This window comes from Folsomia candida, unplaced genomic scaffold (genome assembly GCF_002217175.1).
Source record: "Folsomia candida strain VU population unplaced genomic scaffold, ASM221717v1 Fcan01_Sc023, whole genome shotgun sequence".
Classification (NCBI taxonomy): domain Eukaryota; kingdom Metazoa; phylum Arthropoda; class Collembola; order Entomobryomorpha; family Isotomidae; genus Folsomia; species Folsomia candida.
In genome coordinates this window covers 1394976-1422186 of record NW_019091215.1, presented here as the reverse complement: position 1 = coordinate 1422186, position 27211 = coordinate 1394976, and the positions used below count along the sequence as shown (strand labels likewise).

General features: G+C 36.3%; 2 protein-coding genes and 2 long non-coding RNA genes across 8 annotated transcripts; 2 read left to right on the top strand and 2 right to left on the bottom strand.

Annotated features, from left to right (window-relative positions):
• The first annotated feature begins 5470 nt into the window (after positions 1–5470).
• Positions 5471–9259, top strand: LOC110858938. Of its 5 annotated transcripts, none has more exons than XR_004836908.1 (6): positions 5471–5628; positions 5715–5837; positions 5934–6039; positions 7665–8609; positions 8708–8869; positions 8946–9259. It is a non-coding gene; the product is annotated as an uncharacterized LOC110858938 (long non-coding RNA). The 5 variants fall into 5 exon arrangements; XR_004836907.1 differs by having other exon boundaries at positions 5471–5632; positions 7665–8625; XR_002548781.2 differs by having other exon boundaries at positions 5472–5632.
• LOC110858937 lies at positions 8185–11329 on the bottom strand. The gene is made up of 5 exons (XM_022107818.2): positions 11177–11329; positions 10984–11051; positions 9633–10896; positions 9085–9221; positions 8185–8867 (listed from the first exon to the last, which is right to left on the bottom strand). Exons 2-5 carry the CDS (start codon positions 11029–11031, stop codon positions 8754–8756), a joined length of 1563 nt encoding a protein of 520 aa, XP_021963510.2. The 5' UTR covers positions 11032–11051; positions 11177–11329; the 3' UTR covers positions 8185–8753.
• A 2670-nt stretch (positions 11330–13999) lies between these two features.
• Positions 14000–15351, bottom strand: LOC110858902. The gene is made up of 2 exons (XM_022107787.1): positions 15279–15351; positions 14000–15159 (listed from the first exon to the last, which is right to left on the bottom strand). The coding sequence occupies exons 1-2, from the start codon at positions 15349–15351 to the stop codon at positions 14000–14002; spliced, it is 1233 nt and encodes a 410-aa protein (XP_021963479.1).
• A 7254-nt stretch (positions 15352–22605) lies between these two features.
• Positions 22606–24183, top strand: LOC118438590. The gene is made up of 3 exons (XR_004836934.1): positions 22606–22783; positions 23056–23144; positions 23682–24183. It is a non-coding gene; the product is annotated as an uncharacterized LOC118438590 (long non-coding RNA).
• Positions 24184–27211: the final 3028 nt, after the last annotated feature.

Genomic DNA, 27211 nt, shown 5'->3' with positions numbered 1-27211 from the left:
CAAACGTCTTCCTAGCCCTCAGAATTATTGGAATTATCCCAATTTTGGAGGTATTTCGCTGACCCGCGTACATGGCCTGTATTTCCACGGTAACCACGCACCTCGGCCTGAACTGCATTTCACTTCTTAACTCGGCATGTGGAACCTTAATCCGAAAAAGGAGGACCGACGTGGATCGCTATTTCGTAAATGTGCACTCCTGCAAGATCTGCTTTTCCATCGGATACGACTTCATGACCCCGCTCGTCTCCACGATGATGCTGATTGGGTTCATGACCGGCGTTATTTTAAGTTTTATCTCGCTAAAAATGTACGGAATAATTCCGACGGTTGTTTATCTCTATTGTCCTTCCCTCCTGACAGTATTGTACGTTTTGATAAGCATCCTGTTGAATATGGTGATAAACGTGTACGAGGATGGGCGCGTTTTGTATGTTAAGTGGTTGTGGGTTTTAGCTCGGAGTGGGGATAAGGCTTACGTGGGTCGGAAGTTGAGAGCGATTCAAATTCCCAGAATTTACGGGGGCTTGATGGGATTCAACTTGTATCAGTGTACGGCGCAAACGAAGACAGTGTACTACGAGGCGATTCTGAGCTACACGATAACGGCGCTGATGTCAATCAATTTGGGAAATTAGCAGAATAAATACTTCACTCACAGTGGCGCAAAGAGCATATAGGCCAGGCAGGCAAAAACTAGGGGCCCCACGACGTCTGGGGCCCCCAGTGTTGGTAACTTAAAAAAATTATGTAGTTATTTTATTAATTAAAGAGATTCCTGATTAACGAATTTAATTGATTTTAAACTTTTGTTAATGTAAGTTCTACTCTATTTTTTCAAAATTAACATGTTTATGGTCAAAGTTTAAAATTGGACGGTTACAAAATACATATGCACAGTTTTAACAATAATTTTAAAAACTTTAATATTTGCCTCTGTAACCAAAATCTACATATTTTGTTTCGAATTTTGCGACGTGCAAAAAATTATTCCAAGTGCTAAAATCTTGCAAAACACATCAACTTAGAAATATTTCAGCCAATTTTTGGTAATTTTCCTAGGGGCCCCGAAAATAAAGTTAAGTTGTTCACTTATTAGGCTCTCGAATTTTGGGGGCATGTGTGCCTCGACCGGGTTTGGTAATCGAGATGATAAGTTAGACCAATTAAATTAGATGCTAAGTGATGCGTATGTTTTTGTAGTTCGTTTGTCAGAAATACAAATAATTATGTATTCGGCACAATTTTCAAATTATAAATAAATTTTTATGGTTCCTTAATAAATTCATTCGACTGTGTGTACCTTGCACCTATGGTGGAATAGTGCCTGTCAGCTCATTTTTATGTTTTGAGGCACTCGCGTGGAGTTTATTTATTAAAGAAAGCCCGTCACGCTGAAAATATTAATATTGAGTGAGACCTATGCACATGAGGCGACAAGCCTAATAAAGGCCCAGAACGTATATTTTTACTTATTTGCATACACCAGTGTATTTAATTCCTATCGATCCATTCACATAGTTTACATATCAATATATGTAAGTACCAACAAAATTATAGCAGCATGATTCCGTGCGAAATTGGAAATGCTATCTGTGAGAATTTCAGGTAACACGAAAAACACTTAATAACAACTCTAGATATATTCAATCCTTAATGATAAACCTATGGCGCGTATGTTTGATAGTTTAATCGAAAATCTAGCATAGTTTTAATTTCCTTAACATTTTTGTTATGGAAGCACTCCATATTTCAAGCACTAAGAACAATACACAAGCTGCAAAACAAATCCCACAAGCATATAAGCCTGCCAAAATTTTGGAATTATAGTCTAATTGTGATACCCTATCGAATCTTGGGTATGTCCAATTTGCATAGTGATGAAACAATTTGGGAGGTTTAACCAATCGAAACCAGGCCTTCCAGTGGAAATATATTCCAGACGATAGCATAAACTTGAGACGCTTCTCGGCATAATTTCCACGAACAGGAAATATTTGCCAGGCACGAATTACTCTGAAAAATGAGTCCTCTCCACTAAGATATTTTACGCGGTCTTTGTTATCGTTAAGGAATGGAAGTATCGAAGCAACATTTTCTTTAGTGTCGAGAAACGCTACCTTCGCGCAGGTCGACAATGTGTTCACCAGTCGATCAGTCTCATTATAATCGATTGATTTTAATGGAGATTGTTCCTGTGATAGTTTGTAGTACATTTGATTTTGTTGGGTGGCATGGGCGTCCAGGGTTGTCCCTTGTGCGTGTAGAGCGGGAATACTAAACTCGAATAGGGGTATCATATCTTTTAAACGTAGTGCCATTCGCTTATACGCTTGAGACACGTTATAGTTACCCGGATAGATTACCAAAGGGTCAACCCTTTGGACGACATGGTTGAGAAAACCTAAATAACGGAAGTTTCCAAAGTCGCCTACGGTGTGCAAACCAGTTTCGTCCAGAAGGTCGAATGGCATTAGGACTTGGGCCCCTTCAATATCGAGAAAGGTTTCCCAAGGTGGGTAATATTTAACTTGAACTATCATATCGATTGTGAATGAAGTCTTGTACCAGTTTGTCAACGTTGTTCCAGTCAATAAAATCCAAACCACAATGAGCAATCAAATCCCCTTGGTATAAGGCTTTCTTGGAAATCTCGACGGAAACAGGTTTCGTCCACCTAACACTGAATTCTCGAAACATATACCGGTTGCAACTAATATTCCGTATGAACTCATGTGACCTGACAGTATCGTCAACGTGGTAGCAAGAACTATGAAGCCCACCAATAGATAAATCCTTGTCGCTACATCAAACGGATCGGACAACGCACTAAAAATAAACGTATCTGGCTTGACCAAATAGCAAGAGATGAAACCATAGTTCCGAACGCTTTCAAAAATAGGTGTCGTAATGCTGAAGTGAACGGCAACGTTGTTAAGGACAGGAGTTAAGTGTCGAGCAGATACATTGTGGCAACGGTCAGTTATTAGCAAATGCGAAATAAATTCGTCAAACACTGTTGAATCAGCCATCTGTTTATGGACTTCTCGAGATTTTAGAGTATGACAAGTTATTGGTTTCCTTGATCGGTTTAAGCTAACGGCTTCTGTCATTTGCCAGAAGAACTTATTTAAATTGGCTGTAGCTTTTCCAATGCTTTCTAGTTTTTCAAAACAGTCAGCTCCATCATGAATTAAACATTCCAACCGATACCATGATTTCGAGGGGTTCCCATCGTCCAATATTATATTTGGGTCGTGATTTATATTGTAATACTCCAGTACAGTTCTTTAAGGATGAAATCTTTAAGGATGAAAGTTCTCCCTTAACTAATAGAAAGGTGCTAAATTATCCTCCAACCACATATGCTTCATATTTCGAATATTAGACAGCCCTCATTTCGCTATAAAACATCACATTGTCGAATAAACGGATTTGTTAAGTTCTTGAATTCGTAACTGAAACTATGAATGTATGTAATTATTTTAAAACCATTCAATTTATACCTTATCACAAGCAAACACTAAACTTTTTACATTGTTTAAGCTCATTGTTGAAACACGAATTAACCCAAACTTCCAGGATTTGTTGCGTCAATTTCACAAAACTTGAGTTTAATAGTAAGCTAAGGATAAGTTTCTGCATCTTGCCCTATCATTTGTGAAGACAAATTTACCAAAATATAGCAATTTGCAACAATATCTCAGCAAAAAATTTATGGTGAACAGACCATGAATTTTAAGCTGGCGTAAAACTTTTAACATGCTGCCCACGCAATTTTGCAACATTTTTTATACTGTTTCTTCTCATAAACAAGGGTCTATGAGCGAGCCAACACAGGACGAATTTGTGTTGTGAAAACTGTGCACAGTTGAAAAGTTTCCAACATGTAATACATGCATTATAGAAACGATATGTAACGTTTTCTTAAGCCTGGTTTCATTCATAACACGAATAATTGGGTAATACATACATATTTAAAAAACAAGGTAAAACTGTATAAGTAAGCTTTACTTTAGGATTATATAAAGGCATATTATCAAGTCTCAATATTTTGTTTAATGCGGACAATTATTTCAACCGAAAATGCAAATATCAGTACTTTTAAACAAAAAACATGAATTTGTAGTTCTGAAGTCTCAAGTAAAAGTTCGTAAGTCAATTTTCCTTGGAAATGTGAGTAAAAGTTCGTAAACTTACAAACGTTACGCAGGTTACAAATGTTGACGTGAGGTCCCCCATTTATTGGGGGAAAAATAATTCACCCTTAACAGATTAATCAAGATTAATCTCTCATGCACAACTTGATCTTTCGTACATACCTAAAAAATTTCCTTAACAATTGCTTCACATAGGGACCGTCCATACATTACGTCATCTTTTTGTGGGTGGGTGGTTTAGGTTTTCCTATCTTTCCCATGTGAAATTTCCTTATCTCTTAATGTTTACGTTGAGTGGGTGGGTGCTAAAATAGAGTATTTTTGATGACGTATTATATGTATGGCCCCATACATACTTACCTGTTCTTGCATATCATGCTACCTACATTCGCATTAATTCTTCAGCATTTCAGAGGCCTCTGCAGCATGGTCGTCACAAGATGGGGTCATCGTTCCCATGTAACATTTTTAAAACACAATATACAGGGTGGTTCACAGATAAATGTCACGCAAAAATGGACAATTTTGTAATGGGAAAAGTCCCTAAATCTCCATTAGTTACTGGGATTAAGATTTTTATAATTCTTACCAAAACTTATGACGAAATTCTTACAATGTTGAATTTTAGGGACAAACTTTCGGTAACTAATGGTAATTTAGAAATTTTCCCATCAAAAAATTTTCCATTGTAGCGTGACATTTTAACCACCATGTACATATGCATTTCACTTGTTTATTAAGTAAAGGGTGGATTATTTAAATGTCACGTACCATGGAAGGTTTTGCAAAAAGAAAAGCGCCTAAATCCTCATTTTGGATTGAGCTTTTTGTTAATTCTTATCAAACCTGGTGACAAAATTATTAAAATATTGAATTTTTATAGAGACAATATTTCCGTTACTATTGGAAATTTAAGAATTTTTCCCATTGACAAAATGTCCATTGTAGTGTAACATTTAAACCACCCTGTACATAAATACTCTGCAAAATGTTCTTGTGAAATTCTGCCCGCACGGCACCCAAATTTTTATGACCAACAGGCGTAACTCTGCACTTTTCGTTCCACTGATCGCTCATGTATTCATCCAGGCGTTACCTCGCTGGGGGACCGTGCATAAAGCATGGGTTTGGCTTTTTCTCGGACATGAAATTAAGAAATGCACCGTCAAATGTTTCTAACTTGGGGTAAGAATCACGCAAAAATTATCACGTCCTTTCCGCACTGTCCTAAACCTATTTGAGGATTCAACAAGTGTGAAATTATTACACTACCTTTAGCACATCGCATGGCTTTTTTGTGCTTTCCTCGTACATCTGGTTATTAAATAAATAACCTCGACAGAGTGAATTCATTCAATTTTTAATTAAATACGAGCACAAGTTTTCTTTAGACATATTTAAAATGTGAATTATTCAATATAATAAATTGTGCTCTAAACGTCTCCATGGAGACAAGATGAAGTTCAATGTGGGTAAGATTTCTAAAACCGAGGGTTATATCGTTATCTTAATTACAAGTTTTCCTCATTGCAATGTATACACTTTTTTATTTAGAGACTTATCATCTCTGGCTGAATTCGCACAAATGGAAATCATTCAGCACAGTAGTCCCGTCAAGTCAGACAATTTATATTAATGGAAATCTAAACAAATCAAAATTAAATTCGAAAGTTAAAGGTACGCACAAATTTTGAGGGTATAAAAAAACATTTGTTTAGCTTGGAAATATAAATAAATTTTCAGATTTTTGACCAAATTTATTTTAATTTGCAGGATTTGACAGTAAAATCTGAAATCAAAATTTTACCTGGGACAATGAAACCTTTCACTCTTTCGTGAGTGAGTGATTACAAAATTTGTCTGGAGCATCATGGCCAAAGTACGTATGTATGCACATTAGAATACAAAAGTTAACAAATCTACACTCTAAGAAATCCGGTTAAGCAACTGGTATTGAATCATTACCGAGGTTACATATGTGTGATTAGAACGGAGTGTATACATATGTACACACTCAAAACAAGGTAGTAATGAATCATTACCATGTGGAATGACTTTGTGGTTCTACCACGTCGGTTAGGATTTGTCGTATAAATGGTAATAGTTTCAGGGAAATTCAAATTCATTACCAAATATTAAAGAAGTGAATACCATTATGTATTAAGTTTTAATGTCCCTGAACTTAAAGGGCATCCCAAAAGTAAGGTTCAGCTCGGTCAAGCATTGATTTTAAGGGTACGGGCGGGAAAAAATTGATCAGAGATAAGTCATATTTTAAATAATGTCATGTAGATTAAGACAACTGATTTCAGATTTCATCAAAAAATCTTGTCTATGCATTACACGAGCCGGAATCCAAAAACTCGGAAGTGTCGATTTTCACACGCACGAAAATTCATATCGGCGTGATTAGAAAAAGACGATTGATTACTTCGCCAGGCAAGAAAAATGTAGATTCGTTGTCGACCTAATAATTACAAGATGTGAGCTTGCCGGTGACATGAATTGCAAAAAAATGTCAGATCAGACGGTTATCCAGTCGACGAAAAGAAATGTCGAGAAAATTAGGATGATCTCAAAGAAGCGTCCCGCAATTCCATGATTGCCGTATCCACAACACAAAAGATATCGAACTCAACGATATCGTTACTCAACGATAATTTGCAAAAAATTCGCACGTTTTGGCTCGTATAGCAAAAGCTGCTGGAATACCCCCCCAATTTTATTGCGAATTCTTCATGTACAAAAAATTACGAAAATTTTAAGCCATCAAACTCGAAAATCGTTAGAGCGCGAAAAAAACACTATTTCATTGTATATATCTATCTTAACTATCTTAAATAGTGGAAATTATCCAAATTTCCACTAAAAACAGCGTCTAAAACCGCCAACACGAAAAATTCTACATTTTTTAAAAACTTTTATGTCATTTACACAGTGACTGGGTAATGGGAGGTGAAAATGAAGGCCATTATGACATTTTTTTGTTCGTCTTATAAACATTAAATGGTAAATTGTAGATATGTCGTAGCAAGACTACGCTCCAAACAAGTCCTTCTTGTGACCTCATTCCAGTACCTCAGCTGGCGAGGCGTCAATAGTAATTTAGACAAACGGTTGATGTTTATCCAATCGAGAGACGAAGATTCATTGAAAAATAATTAAACGTGGTGGATTTAAATTCAAACTCAGTGCTTTAAACTTAGAAAATTTATTGGAGATTTTACAAGAGTGGTACTCTTGTTTTTTCGGGCATAAAACCAGTGGCAGATTAAGCTATCGCGGGGTCCCTGTCCCTAGGTCAGTTTTTGTTGACGAAAATTTCAACGGTATAGGACCCCAAAATTTTATTACGGATTACTGATCTGCTTAAAATTGTCAACACCCAAAAAGCACAAACGGAATTTATATCTGCATATTATCTACATAAAACAGAATTTCTCAAACTAATTGTGAAATGGCGACATAATAATTAACTACAACATGGGTATTACTGCATTTCAGTGAATTTATTTTTCGTATTTCGATTGGGAAACTCCGTTCGGAATGCTAACTACGTCGCGCCCGTTAATGTTTTCAAATTTTTCTTTATTCTTATTCTCCGTCAAATAAAATATGTTGGTAATGCGGTGCAATTGGAGTGATGTGATCCTTATGTATTTATTCATATGGCAAAATAATAAGGGACCATCCATAAATTACGTAACGCATGAGTGGGGAGTCTAAGATTCCCACTGATATCATGCCATGCCTATGTTAATGTGGGGTTTTTGTATTACGTAATTTATGGACAGCCATTTGATAGAAATATCCAAAAATCTTAGTTTTTTTCAGTAGATTTTAATTTGGCAAGGGGCCATACATAAAGCGTGTGATCTATTTTCGGGAAAGTTTCACCCCTATCCCTCTGGTCTGACCTATATGCCTTCTGTGATAATTAATACGGCAAGGATGTGAACCCTTAACCCCTTCCCCGCTCAAATCGATCACATGCTTTCTGCACAGTCCCCAAATGTGGCCATTATTTTTATTCCAACGAGTTGTTTTATTAACACATACATATTTCTAAAACATGACATCTAGAAAAGTAAAATCAAATCCGCAAAAATACTCTTTCTGAATTTGAACCATCTATTCCACACGTTTTATCCAGTACAAAATTAAAATTTTTAACCATCAATAATTTTAATCTAAATTGAAAAGAAAAAGTTAAAGCAGAACTCGATGATTCATCCCAAAAATCAGCACATTTTTCATAAATTATCCGCTCTTGAAGTTTATTTCAAAATTCTGAAAGATGAATTTATAGGACACGTGCATGGTTCCCATTTTTTTTAAATATACACACTCCAAATTTTGACCATTTTTGAAGAAGGGGTTCCCAAGAAGGAAGCAGCTTTCGGAAAAATTATAACTCATCGAAACTAAAGGTCATCGCCATTCAACTACGTAATGAACTTATTGAGTAAAATTTCTACGTTTAGAATTTTAACATAAATTCCCAGAGCGGAGTAATTATTAAAAATATATTAATTTTGACCATTTAGTTGGGTGATTGGCGAGTCGTTACGCTTAATGTTTCAAAAAAAACATCTAATCGCTGTCCTCCTTTTCCTCCGAAGGGTCGCCCGCAATCAGGTTAAACTTGGACAGTTTAGTAGTCGACGCAACGAAATTGCGGACAAGTTCCTCCGATTTGCTGGAAAACTGTGCGTTTAAAAGTATTTTAATAATGATAATTTATTTCTCTATTTACATAAATGCTTAAACACTCCGCCAAACTAGTGACCGTGGAAGCCGTGAGGACAATAAAATGGTAGGATTGGGAGGGAAGGGTTAATACATATAACATGGGAACATGAAGCGGACATTGTCCCTCTGTCCGTCCACACCATTCCGCGGCCACTGGTCGAAACTCACGTACATGAAGCTCGGGAATTGAGACCTCGTCCATCCCATCCATCGCGGCGATAACTTGTTTAAATGAGTCGGCCTCGTCCTCCGTCAATTCGTGGTACGGATGAATCCCATCGTGTGTCAGGATTTGTAGCGTTTTAAGGCCTGTAAATAATAATAATTAAGCGAAAGCAGGTAAATTACATATACGTACACCAAGCAAAATAATTTCGTTATTTCCATACATGCATTTCAATAATTTCTAATGTCAAATTGCGTCTAAAATTTTTAGACGCACTTTAACACATCGTCATTTGAACCTTGTACATAAAATACGTACATACATATGTACGCTTTGTAAAATAAATGTGGAAACTTTTACAAAAAAATTGTAATCTAATTTTCATAAATTTAAAAGTTCATAAATTAACGGATTTTACAATGTTGCCAAGACCTGGGCAAAATTGCATCAAAAAAATTAGACAGTGCTAAAAATATGCAATTTCATGATAAAATAGCGCACCCCAATATTTTCAGATTGCAAATTTTCATATCCTTTTTTTCCAACCCACTCACCTGCATACAACTCCTTTGCATCCAACAAATTACGAATCATGTCCCCAATTTTATACGGATATTTGGCCATCGTCACTTTCAAATAGGTCAGCCGCCCCCAACCCCCACACGCGGCCAGAATAGCGCCCAACTTCATGTCGTCCCCCTTGTCGCAGAAATCCGGCCACAAATAGTGATACGTGTCCATCTCGAAACGCATCACGTTCGGAAAAGCGGTCCTTAATCCGTCCAAAATGCAGGGATCTCCATACACTTCCATCAACGCCAAGGTGGACACACTCCCAAAAATCTTGTTGGCGAAAATTCCTCGCAAAATTTCAGAGACGCGTCCCGATTTTAAAAATATGTTCCCGATCGCGAGCGATTTCAGGGTTTCGACGTTTCGGAGAAGGTCGCCGCAGCCAAAAATTTCGGCCATTTCATTTCTGAAATTTTGCAATTTCGCCATTCTTCCCGGTAAGTGGAATCTGGTGCCATTTTCGGGCTCAAGCCATCGCAAATTTGCGGTTCTTTTACGTCCGACGTAGCCAAAACTGAGGGTGACGAGTTGGTCGCGAACTTGATCCACCATTTTGGACAGGTTTGTCAAGATTTCGTCCGCCACGTGCATGGCACATGGTCCAACCCGACCGTCCACCTCAACTTTTAAGGACTCCAGAACCGTAGAATTTCCTAAATCTGGACACACACCCCACGGAAGTGTGATCCCACTCAAATTTGGCGCCGCGGCGAGCACCATGTCCACAAAATTGGTCAGAAACGGAGTCACTTTCCTTGCTCGGAGGGTAAAAAGGGTCAAATTTGATTTTATTGGGATTCGCACGTGCAAAATTTTCTCCTCTCTCGGATGCAACTTGAAATTCTTGGACTTCCCAAATTTACACGAAATCCAACACTGCTTCAAGTTCGGGCAGAAGTTTTGCAATATTTGGAGAACGGATTTCACACAGCTTTCGTATTCGATGGAGACCTCCAGGATTTGCACATTATTGGTAAACTTCTCGCAAAAATAGGTCAATTTTGCGGCGAAGGAGTGAATGGCTTCGCAGGTCGAGGCCCTGATCCGTTTAGCAAGTCGGGGATCCAATGTGAAACACAGGTCGAAAAATGGAACCAGGTCGTTATTATTTCCAGCTCCTTCGTGGTTCAGTTTTAACGCGAGTCTCGGATTTGGCAAGGTGAGGACGATATCGTTCCAAAATTTGCAAACCTGTCGACAAGTCAGCAACGGGGTTGACGTCTGTTTCATTATTTGTGTCAAAATCTGTCAAAAATCAAGTCAGGATTCAGTTAAATTTTAAATTCACACGTTTGTAATTAATTGGCTTTAAAGGAATCATTAATCATTTACGATTGGATTGTTTAACGCGATTTCTTGCACATTTCGCCCGGATTCCATTGCAAATCGGGCGACAATTCCTGCCAGCAAAAATTAATGAAAATTGTAAATTACAATTTATACATATAATAGCAAACTTCAGAAATTATTCTTTTTACGAATAAATATATGATATAATTTGGATGACAAATAATTCACTACTTACTATGGATAATTAAACTTGATTAGCAATTACAAATTATTCAAAACAATGTTTGGATTAAATTGAATTGATATTGAGGAAAAAAATTATTGACGAAATATTGAAAAAGAACTTTTGTTGTGAATCACAACTTGTGATTCTTGTAGAGGAATGAGAGCGAGCACATGTCTCTGGTGACATTTCGCGGGTTGCACTGGTCTCATTTGAGGACGGGGCCGTGCATAAAGTATGAGATTGATTTGAGACGGGGTCTCGCAGGGTTTCGATTGGTTCAAAAACCATATTGGCCAAGGCAACGGGATAAAATGGAATATGACACTTTTAACATGAATACGTGGTAAAAAATGTTGTTTCTTAATAGGAAAAACATTGTTGAGGCAATGCGAAACAACTTCTTTAAAACATGTAACTATTAAAATTTTTTTCTTCATATTAGTATTCTCCATCAAATTCCAAGAAAATTAGTTGATTCAGTGTAATGTTTAAAATTAACATGTACAAATTGACATGAAAAAATTGTTTTGGAAAAAACAATCCAAGTTGTTCCTAGTGCGTACATGTCAAAATTTTCAGAAATTCCTGGAGATTTTCAACAAATATGAAATCCAATCCATTGATTAGGGTGACCATCCGTCCCGGTTTAGCCGGGACATGTCCCGCTTTTCAAACCCTGTCCCGGCGTCCCGAAAATGTCCCGGTTTTGATAAAGTGTCCAGGTTTTTTAAATGGTCTAAAAAAATTAAATTATTTCACTTTTTCACCAAAATATTGATGAAAATGTACATATTAGTACATAAATACTAGAAACATGCATGCAATATTTACTTAATTTTCTTTCCTGGCCCATTCTAAAAATTCGGTGATATCTGAATCGCCAGGCACTAGATATTATGAATTTTTTTTCGCCAAGCACTAGATATTATGCCAAATTTTTTCGCCAAGCACTAGATATTATGGAAAAATTTTTCGCCAAGCACTAGATATTATGGAAAAATTTTTTAGCCAAAAAATGTCCCAGTTTTAGTCAGGACAAATATGGTCACCCTACCATTGATTATTAAAGAAGTCCTCATCACTAAATAAATACATTGGCCGACATACTTGTTTCCCAGTTTTGGATGGCGAAATGCATTTTTCCCAGTTTTTACGCCTTTTAAGATGGCCTTATAGATTTACCCAGATGTCTGTCTGTCCGTCCGTCTGTGCGTCCGTCTGTGCGCACGATAACTCTCTTTAAACCAAAGCTATCGAGTTGAAATTTTGCATGCTTCATCTTCGGGTAAAAAGTAAGGATGAGTTCGGAGATGGGCATGATCGGTCAAGTGGTTGGCCAGTGGGGGTCATTTCCACCCAAATGTGTTATCATTAACTACCAAGATGGCATTAATGCCATCTTAAAAGGCCCCGCAAAGGTGCTAGGAGTAGGTTTTTCTGGCTATTTTTCTCAACTTGTCACTTGGAAAAAATATCGAAACCCTCAATGTATTAAACACCATATTGTACATGAAGGAATTTTTCGAAATTCGGATCCTGTGTTTGATCCGGATTCTGCCCGAATCCGGATCTCGAAACGCCGGAATGCGTGGTATCCACAAAGGATTCAAATCAGGAATAGAATCTCCCAAACTTGAGATTCGGATTCCATTTTTGAAAGAAAATGGGCTCTAAACATTGTCCACAATATCATAAATATATGTATTCATGACGATAACATGTGGCCTACACGTGCAGAATCCTTTATTCTCGACCTAAATAATTCATGGTATCATTGTTCACAAAATTGATGAAGAAAAACAACCCCAATTCATTTTCAATGGTTCAGACAAAGTCGATCGTGAACAATGGAAACTTTTAGGCCTGGCCAAAGGGTAAAATCAGGATAAAAAGGTGCATAAACATAATTAACCCATGTCCCACATTCCCTTCCTGACTCATGTATCTATGAATGGCACAGTGAATTCCATGAGAAGGGATATATAGTCTAGAAAAATGGTTTTCCAAACTTTGGTTCATACTGAATACGAGCATCATTCCCATCTTTATCCTTCATCTTCATTAATGGATTTAATAAATTAATGCATCGTTAATTAAACCCGTATTGAAGCTAAAATATGTACATTTGCATACATAAATGCACACTTTACTTGTGAATACAATCATAGATAAGATACTTACACATATTTCATATATACTTATACGCCTTGCAGAAATTCATAAACAATTGGTAATTTCAAGTACAAATACTTGCGCACCATTGTAAAAGGAACCGTTCAATATATTTGTACCGCTAGATAAAATAACATTCATTGACATACATGGTTGACATGGCATTATTTCGTTACAGTTTCTGTGTTACTATTTACATTTTTGACATTTTATAATTTATGCACATGCTACAATTAAGGGGACGTTCGTAAACTTCGTAACGCAAAGAGGGGTGGGTGGGGGTCAGGGCCCAATGATATCGTGCCTATGTGACACATGTTAAAGGCAGTGGCGGGGCTAGCCAAATTTCACAAAAAAAATTGAAAAATGAAGCTCTTCTCACAGAAATTTCAATTTAAGCCTTTAAAAGGATTTTTTTTAAAAGGACAAATTACCAATGCATTTTTAATTAAAAAATATTCCCGGAAGTGTTCGAACTGTAGGTTTTGAAATGTTTATACAAAAAATTTGGACGAATTAAATTAACACCCTTTATTTGATGCAAGGAATTGTCAACAAAGTCTTAAAATAATTACTAATGACTAATATACAATATGCACATAGGTATGTGCGTATGTGCCATCGTATAATGTAAAGTATATATATTTAATTCTATGGACGCTACAGAAGAAATTCCAGCCTCCTTTTAGGATTTTTTCCAAATTCGTCCACTACAATCATAGGGTTTTCTCTTAATTTTGAACTCAGGTCCCGATTGGTGGACAAAATTGTCAAACTTGAGGTCCTTGTTTCCTGCATTGTTGTTCGAAGAAACGACTTGACTCGATTTAGTGTACTAAAACTACGTTCCGCAGTAGCGCTGGAGACTGGAAAGGTTAAAACCAGAGCGAAGTACTTTATCAGATCAGGAAAGCCGTCACTCATGAACTGTAAGTACTCGTAACACTTTGTCGTTCGATCGATTTTTTCTGCCTTGATTAAATTCCTGGCAACGGGAAGTTGAGCTTTAAGTGAATCTACATTAAAATTGAATCTGATAAATGACGCACAAAAATTCAGTACTTTTTCTGCATTGAGAAAGTCTTCATTTAGTGGGTCGGACGCCGAGAGACCCCTTAGAATTTCCGAGTAATCCATTAGTCGTCTTTTCATTTCCTGGATGAAACGATCAAGCACCTCGTAATACACTCCTCTCAATTCTTGTTCAATTGTTCCGGCTTCGGTACACCTGCTTCCTGTAGTAGCACAAACAAATGAGTCTATCAAGTATTTTGACCTAACAGTTTTTCTTCGCTTGGAGACTGGCACACAATTTGGATCTGGAACCTCGACAAAAACTTTATGCGAAAGAGCCTCAGCTGACTTCCAGAGATCATTGAACATCAATTCATTCCTCATTTCTGATAGCGTGGTGATAGTAGCTTCACATAAATTAATGGCACGTGTGTAAACAAGATCTGAACACTGAAGATATTCTGAAAGTGCATTTGTATGTCCAAGAACTTGATCCAAAATGACAATTAGTAGAAGTGTTCGAAATGATTTCAGTTGATGAAGAAATCCTTTGCATTCTGCAAGATCAGCAGGTTTTCCATTTTCAGAAATATTTTCCAACGCCAAGATTACAGAATCTAGCCGATTGTGGAAATATGATATCCCATTCTTTTGACTTGACCATCTCGTATCACAACTTTTTGGTAGCTCCAAAATTTTATCGTATCCGATCATTGCTTGAGCGTCTTTGAAATATTCACTCCTACGTACAGACTGACTTTGATAATTATAAATAGCTTGAATAAGTCCAATTACTTCTTTGATATCTTTAATATCGGCACAACAATCAACCAATACCAGATTTAAACGATGTGCGTAACAATGTACGTATGGAGTTGGCCCCCAACCTGAGACTGGAATCGTTTGCATACGCCGGAAATGTTACCGCTCATGACGCTGGCGCAATCATATGCTTGAGAGACACACCGGGTTATGTCTAGTCCACTGTTGATTATCATTTTGCTAATACCGTCTGTTATGGATTCTGCGTCAAATTTGTGCAAATCCGTAAATCCAAGGAATCTCTCCACAATTTCACATTGACATAAATATCGTACGCAGACACTTAATTGTTCGATTCCGCCTTTATCCTTCGTCTCGTCGGCGATCACAGAGTAACAGTTGGATCCATATTTCCTTGACAATCATACCTCGAGTCAATTTTCCACTTAATTCGATTATTTCATTTTGTATGTGATGATCAATATATTTTGCATTTCCAGGCATCGATTCGACATTTTTTGCTAAGTCAGGGCATTTTTGCTTCAAGTATTTCGATGACGTTTCCTCGGTTTGATGTCTGCTCGTTCTCTCGATGTCCTCGAAGCGATATTTCTTGCTGTGCGCATAACAAAATAATTTCAACATGACTTGACAACACATTGCGATTCCGGATAACATTGTTTTTATGGTGTGCACTGATTTGAGTTGCTATTGTTCCTTTTTGTTTAGATTGAAGATATAGTACATATTTTTCTCTTGCGAATTGATTGCGAATCCTTGGATTTTGAATATTCTATCATGTTGAATTTTTCATACCATGATGAATTGAAACCCCGATTCTTGCCCCCAATTAATGTCTTCGGAAAACTTTGTAAATTTGGTTGAACAGGCTTTCCGTTCTTGTCCTTACTGATATCACCAGGATCAGAATCAAAAACTGACTCCATTTTTCGGCCTAATATTTTATAAATAAAGGAATTGTTTAAGAAGGACCTGAGTCAAATAATTACAGTGAGAAATCGTGTGCTTAAATTACCAGACCAAATCTATATGAGCGAACAAATTTGAAGTGATGTCAATTTAACTTAAAATCAGTGCTGACACAACTGACATATATAAGTATTCAGTGAATACCATTCACACGCAAAGTGATCAATTTCGTATTGTCATCTCGTTATATAAGCATCTATTTACTACCGGGGCCGCATGTATAAGAAATTTGCCATTCATAAGCTTTCATATCTATGCCACCATATATATTTTAGCAATTTCGACTTGATAGGGTTGGTAGCCACTAAATATACAAATAGCCAACATTACTGGGTTGAAAAATTAATTCATTGTTGTCAACCACGCCTGAGATATTTGTGTCCGAAAAAAGATTTACAAACAAGTTTTCCGAAATTGAATTAATTTTGTATTTTGTTTTATATTTTTTTAAATGTCAATTCGTTTATTTTCCGCAGAATATGAAGTGGGGGAGTATGTATGAATATTATTGGAATACATTTAGCTTCTGTAAATAAAACAACATATTTTTAAACCTTTTTACAAATCGCACTGCTTTATCAAAAAATACCGAGAGTAAGTTTCAAAATTGATCAAATCAAACTACAACTACATATTTCTTGAATAATACAAGAGATTTCAAAGGAAATCTTTGACATCATTTTGGAAGTTGAAGGCCACATGGCCGATAATTTACAATGTCACGGGACTTGGAAGCATAAGTTTTAATTTTGAAAATGGATTTTAAAAATAAAGATGCTTATTGTAGCTTGGACATACGGAATAGAGTAATGTATTCAGCACCTTGTGATTTTTAGTTTGTCTACAAAAGATCAGCCTGCTAATTCATCTTCGAAAAATGTTTTCATGACACTCGCTTGCTCGAATTCCAGATAAAGTCAATGCAAGGGTTACCTATAAAACCTTTGAGCGGATTTTTCACTTCCGGGTAGGACAGACATGTTACCCTACTCAAACTTGTATTGCACCCATAATTGTTCAACAAATCGTTTTTGCATTCAAAGGTCAGTCATCCCAATTGCTGACTCAAGATTTTCATTCACACTCAGTCATTTTCTTTCAAATTCATTTCATTTCTCACTAGGGTGAAAAATTAGAGAAGTGATAAATCATTTCATTCACAGTCACTCCTTTTAAATGACAGAATCTTTCACTAATTTTAATTAAAATCACAGGACATTTATTTTCATTCGAATCACAGGAAATTCATTTTCATTCGAACTACAGGAAATTCATTTGCATTCAAATCACAAGAAATTCATTTTCATTCACCATAATCAGTTGTATGAATGAAACTCAACCGGTATGGTCGAGCCCAGAATAATTTAACGAATCTTTTAGTCAGCCATTAGTTTTAAATTGTAATAGCTTTGTGAATTCCTGACAGATTTAAGTATGTTGTTTTTGTCCTACGATGTTCACAATAATTTGTAATTCGTTCCAATAATTTAGAAACGTCTGAGGCATGAAGTTATACCATGCATAGCAACTTGACCAAGATTACAAATTTTTGTTTCTTGTTGCCAAAAACTAGAGCAAAAATCAGCAATTCTCCTCCTCGCAGCAAAAACCGGTTTCAGATTCCTAAACAGTGAACTCTGCAAAATTTTATCAAAATCAGGTGAGAAATGACCGAGATTTCGAATTTTTGCCTTATTGGGTGGAAAAAACCAGGCTTCGTAATTTTTTTCTGGAAAATTTTCTAAATTTACAATAAGTGCTAGAAAAAATTTTTACCATTTGAAAAAATTGCAATAATATCTAGTGTAGAGGGGCACCAAATTACACGTGGGCACGGGCCCACTTGTGCCCACTGCTAGCCCCGCCACTGGTTAAAGGGGGGTGGGTGGGTGTCCAGAAAACCAAAAATTTGCGTTATGAAGTTTACGAATCCCTAAATAGGCAGCCGTATCTCTTAAAAAATAATGTGACCCTTTACTTAAGGAGATGCACTTATGCATGTCAAAGAAAACGAGGGGTGGGGTCGCATTATTATTAGGTAATGACCAACGAAGTAAGCAAACGACCCTTTGCAATGCAGCCGGCTCCACGTGGAATTCTTTACCTCGATTGTTAAATATTGTCCACTCTCATGCGTCCGGCAGCTTACTTGGGTTAAATTTATGCCACATTTCTTAGAAAGGATGGTCCCTTACTTTGTCGCGGTCCTTCGAAGGACCACGCCGTCTTCCATTAATAATGCCACTCAGGGCCCGGGCTGGGTATATTTGCGCCCTAGGCAAAATTTTTCTTGCGCCCTAACTTTTCCTCATGAGAAAAATTCCCTGTTAAAAATCTACTATTATGAACTATACATTTCAGCAGCACCTTACATATGTGTAGTTCAAGAATTACTAAGCTCAACAATTATTTTATTGTTGAAACTTATATTCGTACTGAAAGTCCAAATAATAAACCTTGCAGAAATATAAATTTGTGTGCAAATGGTTCAACATTTGGAAGAACCATGAGATGAAACTAGGGCTTCCCACCGGACGGGACAGTCTTATCTTGTCTCGGCAAGACGGGGACGTCTTGTGACCATTTAAGTATGATACTTTCGTCTCGGAATTTATCAAAATTGAATTTAATAGTTGGCGCAATGGTGATATTTGTTCAATAAAATATAACTTGAGGGAGATTATAATTCCCTTAAGCTAAGTATTCACCTCATGTTTTTCGCGTGAAAATACACCTTTCGGGCGAAAAGTAAAAAAATTTCACCCCCATTTCGGCTCACGGTATTCACCTCCGAAAATATTTCGGGTGAAAACCTGCGACGGTTTTTCGCTCGATCGAAATTTTGTTGATTTTTTCGGCCAAAGCGGGACGAAAAAGTTTTCGCCCGAAAACCATTTTCCGGCGAAATTTGAAGCGCCAGTTTAAAATTTTGTTATTAGTTATCGTTTGTAGATTCAACTTACGCATTTTGTAATTTCTATTTCTTCAACTAGTTTCACATATTATTAAACTTTAATTAAATTCTTTAGTTGATAGGCTTATAAGTAAAATATCTAAGTGGTTTAGTTCCCAGATGAGATCATGTCTCCCGAAAATATTCGAGAAGTGAATACCCTGGTTTTTTCAGGCAGAAATTATTCAAGAAAATATTTTGATTTTCGCCCCAAACTTAATTCCCTCGCCGAAATATTCCGGTAGAAATTTTCGCCCGGAATTTTTTTGCCGAAAAAAGTAGGTGAATATTAACCTTAAAATGGAAAGACTATAGAATTTAGAACTTAGAATTTTGTGTACAATGCGAACATGAAGTCAAGGCTTGAGAACATTGATTTAAAAACAAGCAGTTTCCGATTAAAAAACGGAGGTTTTCCGTTTTAGGGATGGCAAAGGTCTTTTTGTCACACCCCTGTGTAATGCGATTTTTACCAGCCGAAACCATAGTTAAATTACTCTGGAGTTATTAAAAACAATTTGCATCATCATGGTGGCTAAAACCCATTTTACCCACCCATTTTGCCCACCCTATTTTCCCCACGGTAAGACCCTGGTAACTAACCACATTCTTTACTTCTCCATAGTTGGGTATTAAAGTATGTGAATAGATTTACCCGGGAAGAACATGACTAAATTAGAAAGAAGAAATTGGATAAATATGAATAATCTATAAGGGGATTAGAGCTTTTCCGAGGTTGAAGGTTTAACTCAAATTAAAATTTCAAAGATTAATATTAATAAAAATTTGTTAATTGTTTTTTAAACAATTCTCCAAAAAGTAAAAATAAAAAAATATGAAGAATCCAGTTGGGTTTGAACACACCTGAGTTTCAATTTTTTGTTTTTAACGTTGGAGTCGGCACCGTTGTTTTATTTCTTTCAGGCTTCAGACAACCCGAGGGTCTTAACAAAAAATTACCACCCAGGGGATTTAATTAATTGTTTTTGGGTTTCATTGGGTTTTAAAGGAATTTAGGTAACAAACTCCACAAAATAATCCTCACATGAAAGACCACATTTGGGAAAATTAATCCGATTTTTTACACCTGTACTTTCAATTAAAGAGATTCATTTTCGTATCACACTTAAACACAAAAGCATTGTCCAAAAAATCCGAGTTTTCTGGGAAAACCGACGTCTGGGGGTTTCTCTGAGACTCTACCCTGTTTTATATACATTTTTTTTGGCGGGTGGAAGTCAACAAATTTTTTGAAAATATTATGTAGATGATATTAAAAATGTTAATACCACGTTTAAATACGACATTCTCAAAAAACGCTCAATTTCTAAAAACGCTCAATTTCTAAGAACGCTCAATTTCAAAAACCGCTCAATTTAAAAAAACGCTCAATTTCTAAAAATGCTAGAAAAGGGTTCTAGGGACAAAAATAAATAATAGTAAACTCTAGGCGAAAATCGCTTTCAAGGATATTTACCCGCGTTTGAGCTAAAAATCGCAGACAGACGCAATTTTTCCAACTTTCAGCTCCACTCACTTCGTGAGGGGGCCCAACAGAAACGCCGGAGAGATTTGGGAGTTGTGAAATGATTTTGGTTATCATATCTAATTGTCACTCATGACAGAAATTTTATTTTCTTAACGCAAAAATACGCATATCTGCATTATTCTTGTATCGGAATGCGCAAGTATGAGCGCAAGGCGCGATTTTTTATACATGTTCCTTCAGAAAATTTAGGGAGTGTGTACTACTGTCAGAAACTGATCAAAAATCCTAAAATATAAGTTTCGTGATAGTTGAATTTTTAATAAATCAGGTATGCCTTTCATCGCCCGATCCCGCCCATATGTTTGCTGGGGCATGATCGTAACAGCGCCCATTTGATGCCATTTTCCATCTGAAGCCTGGTATTCGCCTTCATTTTTTCGCCCGAAATAATTCCGGGCGAAAATTTCAACCGGAATATTTCGGGGAGAGAATTAAGCTTGGGCTGAAAACCAAAATAGCGTCCTGAATAATTTCTGCATGAAAAGGACATGGTATTCACCTCTCGGAAGTTTTTGGCAGACACGATCTCAGCAGGGAATTAAACCAATTAAGTATTTTAATCATAAACACATTAATTAAAACGTTTAATTAAAGTTTAAGGGTTTTTAGAACTAGTTAAATAAATAAGAATTATATAACGCGTAAAAGATAAATAGTGCCAAAATTTGAAATTGGCGCTTCAATTTTCGCCCGTAAACGGTTTTCAAGTGAAAACGTTTTCGGGTCACCTGAGCCAAAAAAAAATCAACAAAATTTTAATCATGCGGTATTTTAAATTTATTAATCCTTATTTCAACTATATGAGATAAAGAGGTATCAAGGATACAAAATTTGTACCAAAGTACTTTCGATCGTATGCACGCTAAATAAATATGTATGGTGAAAATTTATCCAACCTTGATCACATTTCACTTAACTCTTGATGCCAAAATGCTATGACACAACTGCATAGTTGTGAGTCGTCAATCAATGAGTGATCCGTGTCAGAGTGAATCCGTGAGTGAGATTTCTGCATAGAAATCTCACTCACGGATTGACTTATCCGATCACACAATTGTTAATCTTAGTTAACTATCTACTATAGTAAAATATGATATATTAAAATATAGTAAATGTAACTTTGGTAACCGGATTTCGCCTGACTCAAAAATTTTTAAATGCTTCCAAATACCCATAAAACTAGATCCTATTATGTAGAAATTGCAATTGTAACAATTGGACTACCAATAAAGCGAGTCTCTAGTTTTTTATGACTGAAATGAATGTGCGTGTATTTATGTATAGGTATGTGTATGTATGTATGTAAACCTTTGGGTGCTTCGCCGCACCCTCAGATTTTGACGGCCTGTGCAATTATTCTAGTTGCCCTCCCCAATGTCGGGGCCTGTTCATAGAATCATGCTCTCTATTCTTGAACTCATGTTAAGGTTCGAAAAGTTCAAGTTTATGAGAATGATGTTTTGCCCGGAAAAGAGATTAAAATTCTCGCCTCACGCTCATATTTTATCAGCGGTGCCTCAGCGCCTTAGACACCTGTTTGGCCTTCTTACCCCCCTCACGCACCCAGTAAGAACGCGATGAGTGAACTTATTGTATTGCTTATTGGAGCAGACATGCATTTCTGTGAACTTGTAAAACCTCTTTTGCAGTTTTATATATGGACCTGTTTGGTTAATATCAATTAATTTGTTTCTGAATACAAGAATCCTTTGTGCGCCTTTTGTATAACAATTACGTCAGGGCGCCTGCCGGCGTCCTCAGTACTTGGCGTTGTGAGAAATTGTCAACTACCAAATTTCAGGGCGTGCATGTAGATGACAATATTTATTTGTCAAAAACTACATGACGCACAAAATTAAAGCTAACAAGTTTATCAAATACGCCTTACGGCGCCCTTGAGGATTTGGCGCCCTAGGCAGTTGCCTAGGCCGCCTGACCCCTAAACGGGCCCTGATGCCACTCATGCCCATTTCTTTCTCATTCCGATTCTAACCTCGCTGCAGTAAAGAAGAAAATTGGTTCGCGTTTAACTCAAGTTACATACCGGAGAAATTAAATATGCCACATGTAAAATAATTTCATCAAGTGCCAGAAAGTTACGGGGAAGTGTAAAAGAAGGAGAAAACGAGTTCATTTTTTCCCAAATTCGATCTGAAATTCACAACAATAATTTACCGTAAGTACTTAATCAAATTCTGCCTTAACCAAATACATATCTTGGATTAATGAAAAGTAATTTACAGAATTTTTAACTTGCATACACAAGTTGAACTGGAATTACAAATTTAATCAGTTCCGATTTAAAGTATTATGAATAGATTTAAATTTTGGTTTAAATTCTTAAAATCACAATGTCAGTCAAGTAAAAAACGAATTAAGGTTTTGATATTTTATTTCAGTGAATGTTTTTACGATTATAATTTTTACAAAGTAATTTTCCCATTACAGGGAGTCGACCATGTTCCAATTCCACACTTACTTCAACTATGTCCCCTCAAATTCCACGCCCACAAAATTTAGTGCAACTTTTCCTCCAGGTAAGAAAATTTGTCCCATATTTACTCCTGCTTGACAGGAATCACAAAGCATGATCAGTTATTTTCCTACATGTTTTTAGAAATAAATCATTATACTTTAGGGACAGTTCATAAATTATGTTGCGCAAAATTGCGAATTTCTAAATAGACCCCGCTCCCCCTTTTTAACACATTTCATAACATAAATGGGCACGATTTCGTTAGAGCATTATGCCCTCCTCACCCCTCACGTGTTACAGAATTTAAGAACGGCCCCTTAATTATAATCTACCGTTAAATAAATATCACGTCATGACAAATACATAACTATTAATTCGAAAAGTCTGAAAATAGTGTTAAAAATGCATCTTTATTCTGCATAATTTTGAAAAGCCGAGGTTCAAATGGGCAAAATTATTTAGCAACATTTTCAAGATTCGGCATTTGTAATTGTACCGATTCGATAGAAATTATTCAAATTATGTCGGTTTAAATATTATGAAATTCTGTGTTAAAAATATTTCGCATGTTATGCTAATTATCCGTTTCGAATCACAGATAATAAGGAACCCCGCAAATCCATCAATCCCTTAAGGTTTTTTGGTAAATTTTACCCCTCTGCAATCAACAGACTGCAAAATACCTCCCCCACACGTGATCACTTTTAGCAGCACCTCCCCAATTTGTGGGCCACCCTCCGTGAAGACAACTTTTCATCATTATCTGCAAATTTGTCGAGTTCCTGAAGCAACAAGTAATTTCAAATCCTCTATTTCGACCTAGGTTATCCACCTGAAAAATATTTCGTAATCTTAGAAAATAGCATATAAGTAGTTACTCCACCATTTTAGGTTTTAATTATTCCAATTTTTCTACTAATTATCTCTCGTCAAACTTTTCTCAACAAAATTCCAACGTATGAATATTAATTACTTCTAAATTATGCAGTACTCAAGGTTTGCTAAATTTAGCCGGATACTTTGTTATGGATTTGGCCAAAGCTCATGGCACGTGATTTTAGAGAGCACAAGGTTTTTTTAGTGGAGAGAATATTAATCTAGTCGATACATAAATACTAGTTTTATATAATCTTGAGAAATTTGCACATTCGCAAAATTAAGATCCTTAAATAACTAAAAACCTTAAACACCTCATCGACTTAAGAGTTGACTATATTTTATGTTAAACCAATCCTCATAAATCACATAGTGGCGAAACTGATGAACTCGGTGGGGTAAAAAGTTCACAAGTTTCGGTGGGAATTTTGAATTTTTTGCAAAAAACTGCAAATATCATCTGGCATTGTTTATGTTTTTAGTGGTTTCCAGTGGGAAGAGTATGTGTGGTGGTGGCTTCCCACCACGCATACTCTATAACAAGTTGAGACGAATCATGAAAAAATGCAAAATCTTGACCTGGTCATTCTAATTCCGAGATTAAATGTGCACTCAAAAATGTGGAATTTGTTGAATTACAACTAGTGATAGTTGCGCAACAAGAAAATAAGGCCCTTTGAGGAATTGATATGCTACTTTTATTTATATTAAATTCCGAAAATCAATTTCCATCAAAATTTTGTTTTTCTCGAGATTAATTGATTAATACAAATAAAAGTAGCATATCAATTCCTCAAAGGGCCTTATTTTCTTGTTGCGCAACTATCACTAGTTGTAATTCAACAAATTCCACATTTTTGAGTGCACATTTAATCTCGGTATAAGAATGACAAGGTAAAAAAGCTGTGCAAAAAATTATGCATGTTGTCAGCATACGGAGAAATATTGAGCGAGAGACTGTATTGGCTGATAGAGCGGCCAGAGCAAACTATAATGCCCCGTTAAAACACGCCTTAAAACCCTTGACATGGTTTTACCAAGCAGCGAAGTTAGTTTTAAATGATGCAACAAATCAAAAAAATATTTCCATAACATGTAAATATTTTTTTAATTTGGTATATATATGTACATATAATATATCTACTACCAAAAATTGATGCAATTAGTAACTTATCTTTTTTTGATAAGCCGCCTTAAGAAGCACATGGTGGAAATAGTGTGAAATACAATTTGCTGCGCTTCACCAGTTAGGGCCCATAATTCGGAAGGTGCTGCTGACCGGTATGAGAATCTATTGAAATGTCCCCTTCGTATATAATTTAGCGCAAGAATTTCAAACGAGTGATATTAACTAACAAAACGGTAGCATTAACTCCTGCGAAATTGAACATTTTACTGACAACGGATTGAAGGTTAAATTTTAAATTTGAGTAAAATATTTTGCCACTGGGCCTTAAGTTACATAAATACATAATGACCAACTGAACCTGAAATGCATAACAGACAAGATGATTGAATTTTGTTACCAAGTATAGAAATATTGAATCGTATAGAAATTAATTATAATGGCAAACAAAAATCGTTCAGAGATCCCTTTGTGTTGCTTAAAGAAGTATCATATCTATGTATAGCATACATATTAGGCGTCCTGAACGAAATTTTTCGCTCCCACGAGTTACCCTATTACGAATTGTCGAACTGCCACCCTACCCGCCTACGAGTTGCGCAACGACGATTTACCCGTTACCCCCCGCATTATCTTAATAATAGTCTTTCTCTAGATAAGCTAACCTAATCGTAATGTGCATATTCACGGGAAACTGCGTAATTTTCTTATATGAATTTATTGAAGAAGGGATAAACAAATGCACATAGTACAACATATAATATTAAACAAATATTTCTAGTTACACAAATGTTGGAGATAAGCTCGGCTGCATATTTATTTATGTAGGAGCCATGCATCGCACATTGGTGATGCTTTATATGCAGGCGTTTACTTGTTTATACTCTAAATCTGTGATATCCAAATTCTTATAATTTCGAACTGCTTCCAGACGTAACGAAATCGATTTAATTTTCACGGCATACATGATCTATGTATGAATGTTATGTGATTCTAAGACTTCTATCCAAAGGACCGAGCATCAAATTTCCACGCATTATTTTCAGCAGATGAGAAAACATATGACCCGTCTAATAATAGTGCCACAGTGTTTGAAATATACATATACATTTGATAAAATCCTTTGCGGATTATTGACTGTGTCGAGCAGCTTCATTAATTGATCCTGCTCCCGAATCTCTAATGAAGATGAGCGTCAGAAATTCATCCTCGTAGATATGAAAATTGCTCGAAAATTCTAAAAATGCTTATTGAAGTAGAAAAAGAATTAACAATATTTTAATGTCAGAAGATTTCCTCGCCAGTTGTAATGGAGGGGTATGATCCATATCGTACATTTTTATCGTCCTCATTATGCTGATTTGGATAGAGGTAATCAATAGTTTATTTTATCCATGTAGTATTCTGGCGTATCCTGGCGTTCTTGAGTGGAGAACACCTCTTGTGAATAACTGTCGAGGATTGTCTTGATTCTGAAGCATTCATTCGCTTGGATTGTTTCCTTCGTAATATCTTCCCACCTGAGTTTTAATTCGATGGTCGTAGAGGGTAGAGATGTATCTTTCAAGGGGCAACTTATTGGTGGTGGTATCCTCCTAAGTACTCCTTCTCCTGATCTGTGGCAAAATTGATGCCATTTATACCGTGTCCCAAAGTAAGTTAGACAGTGATCCATGACCTGTGGAGTTCGACCTGGTTGGAATATTTTTATAAAGTCTTCGGTGCAGGGTTGGTGGTAATCATACCAACCAGTTTTTGTCGCGGTGGATTGGGCACAGCCCCTTCTCGACTTCAAATCCGAAAATCCGAACCAACCCTCGAATTTGATTGATTTTTCCTAATTAACGTTTGAATTATTGCAGCTTTTTCGCATTGAAGTTTATGTTAGAGTATCTTGTTTTGCAAAAGGTCTAACATTTATCGATTTGTCGCAATTGAGGGGCATTTGCGAGGTTTTCTTTTTAAACCACAAAATCGACTTCTTCAGCACGAAAGTACGCGGTTCAAACTTTGGCGTAATGGGTGCTTGCGAGGTTCGGTCAAAATAAAATTTCATTCAGATTATGAAATTTCCTTATCTAAAGGAGTGGCCGCTTCAAAAAATCCGTTTCTATTAACTTTTGTAT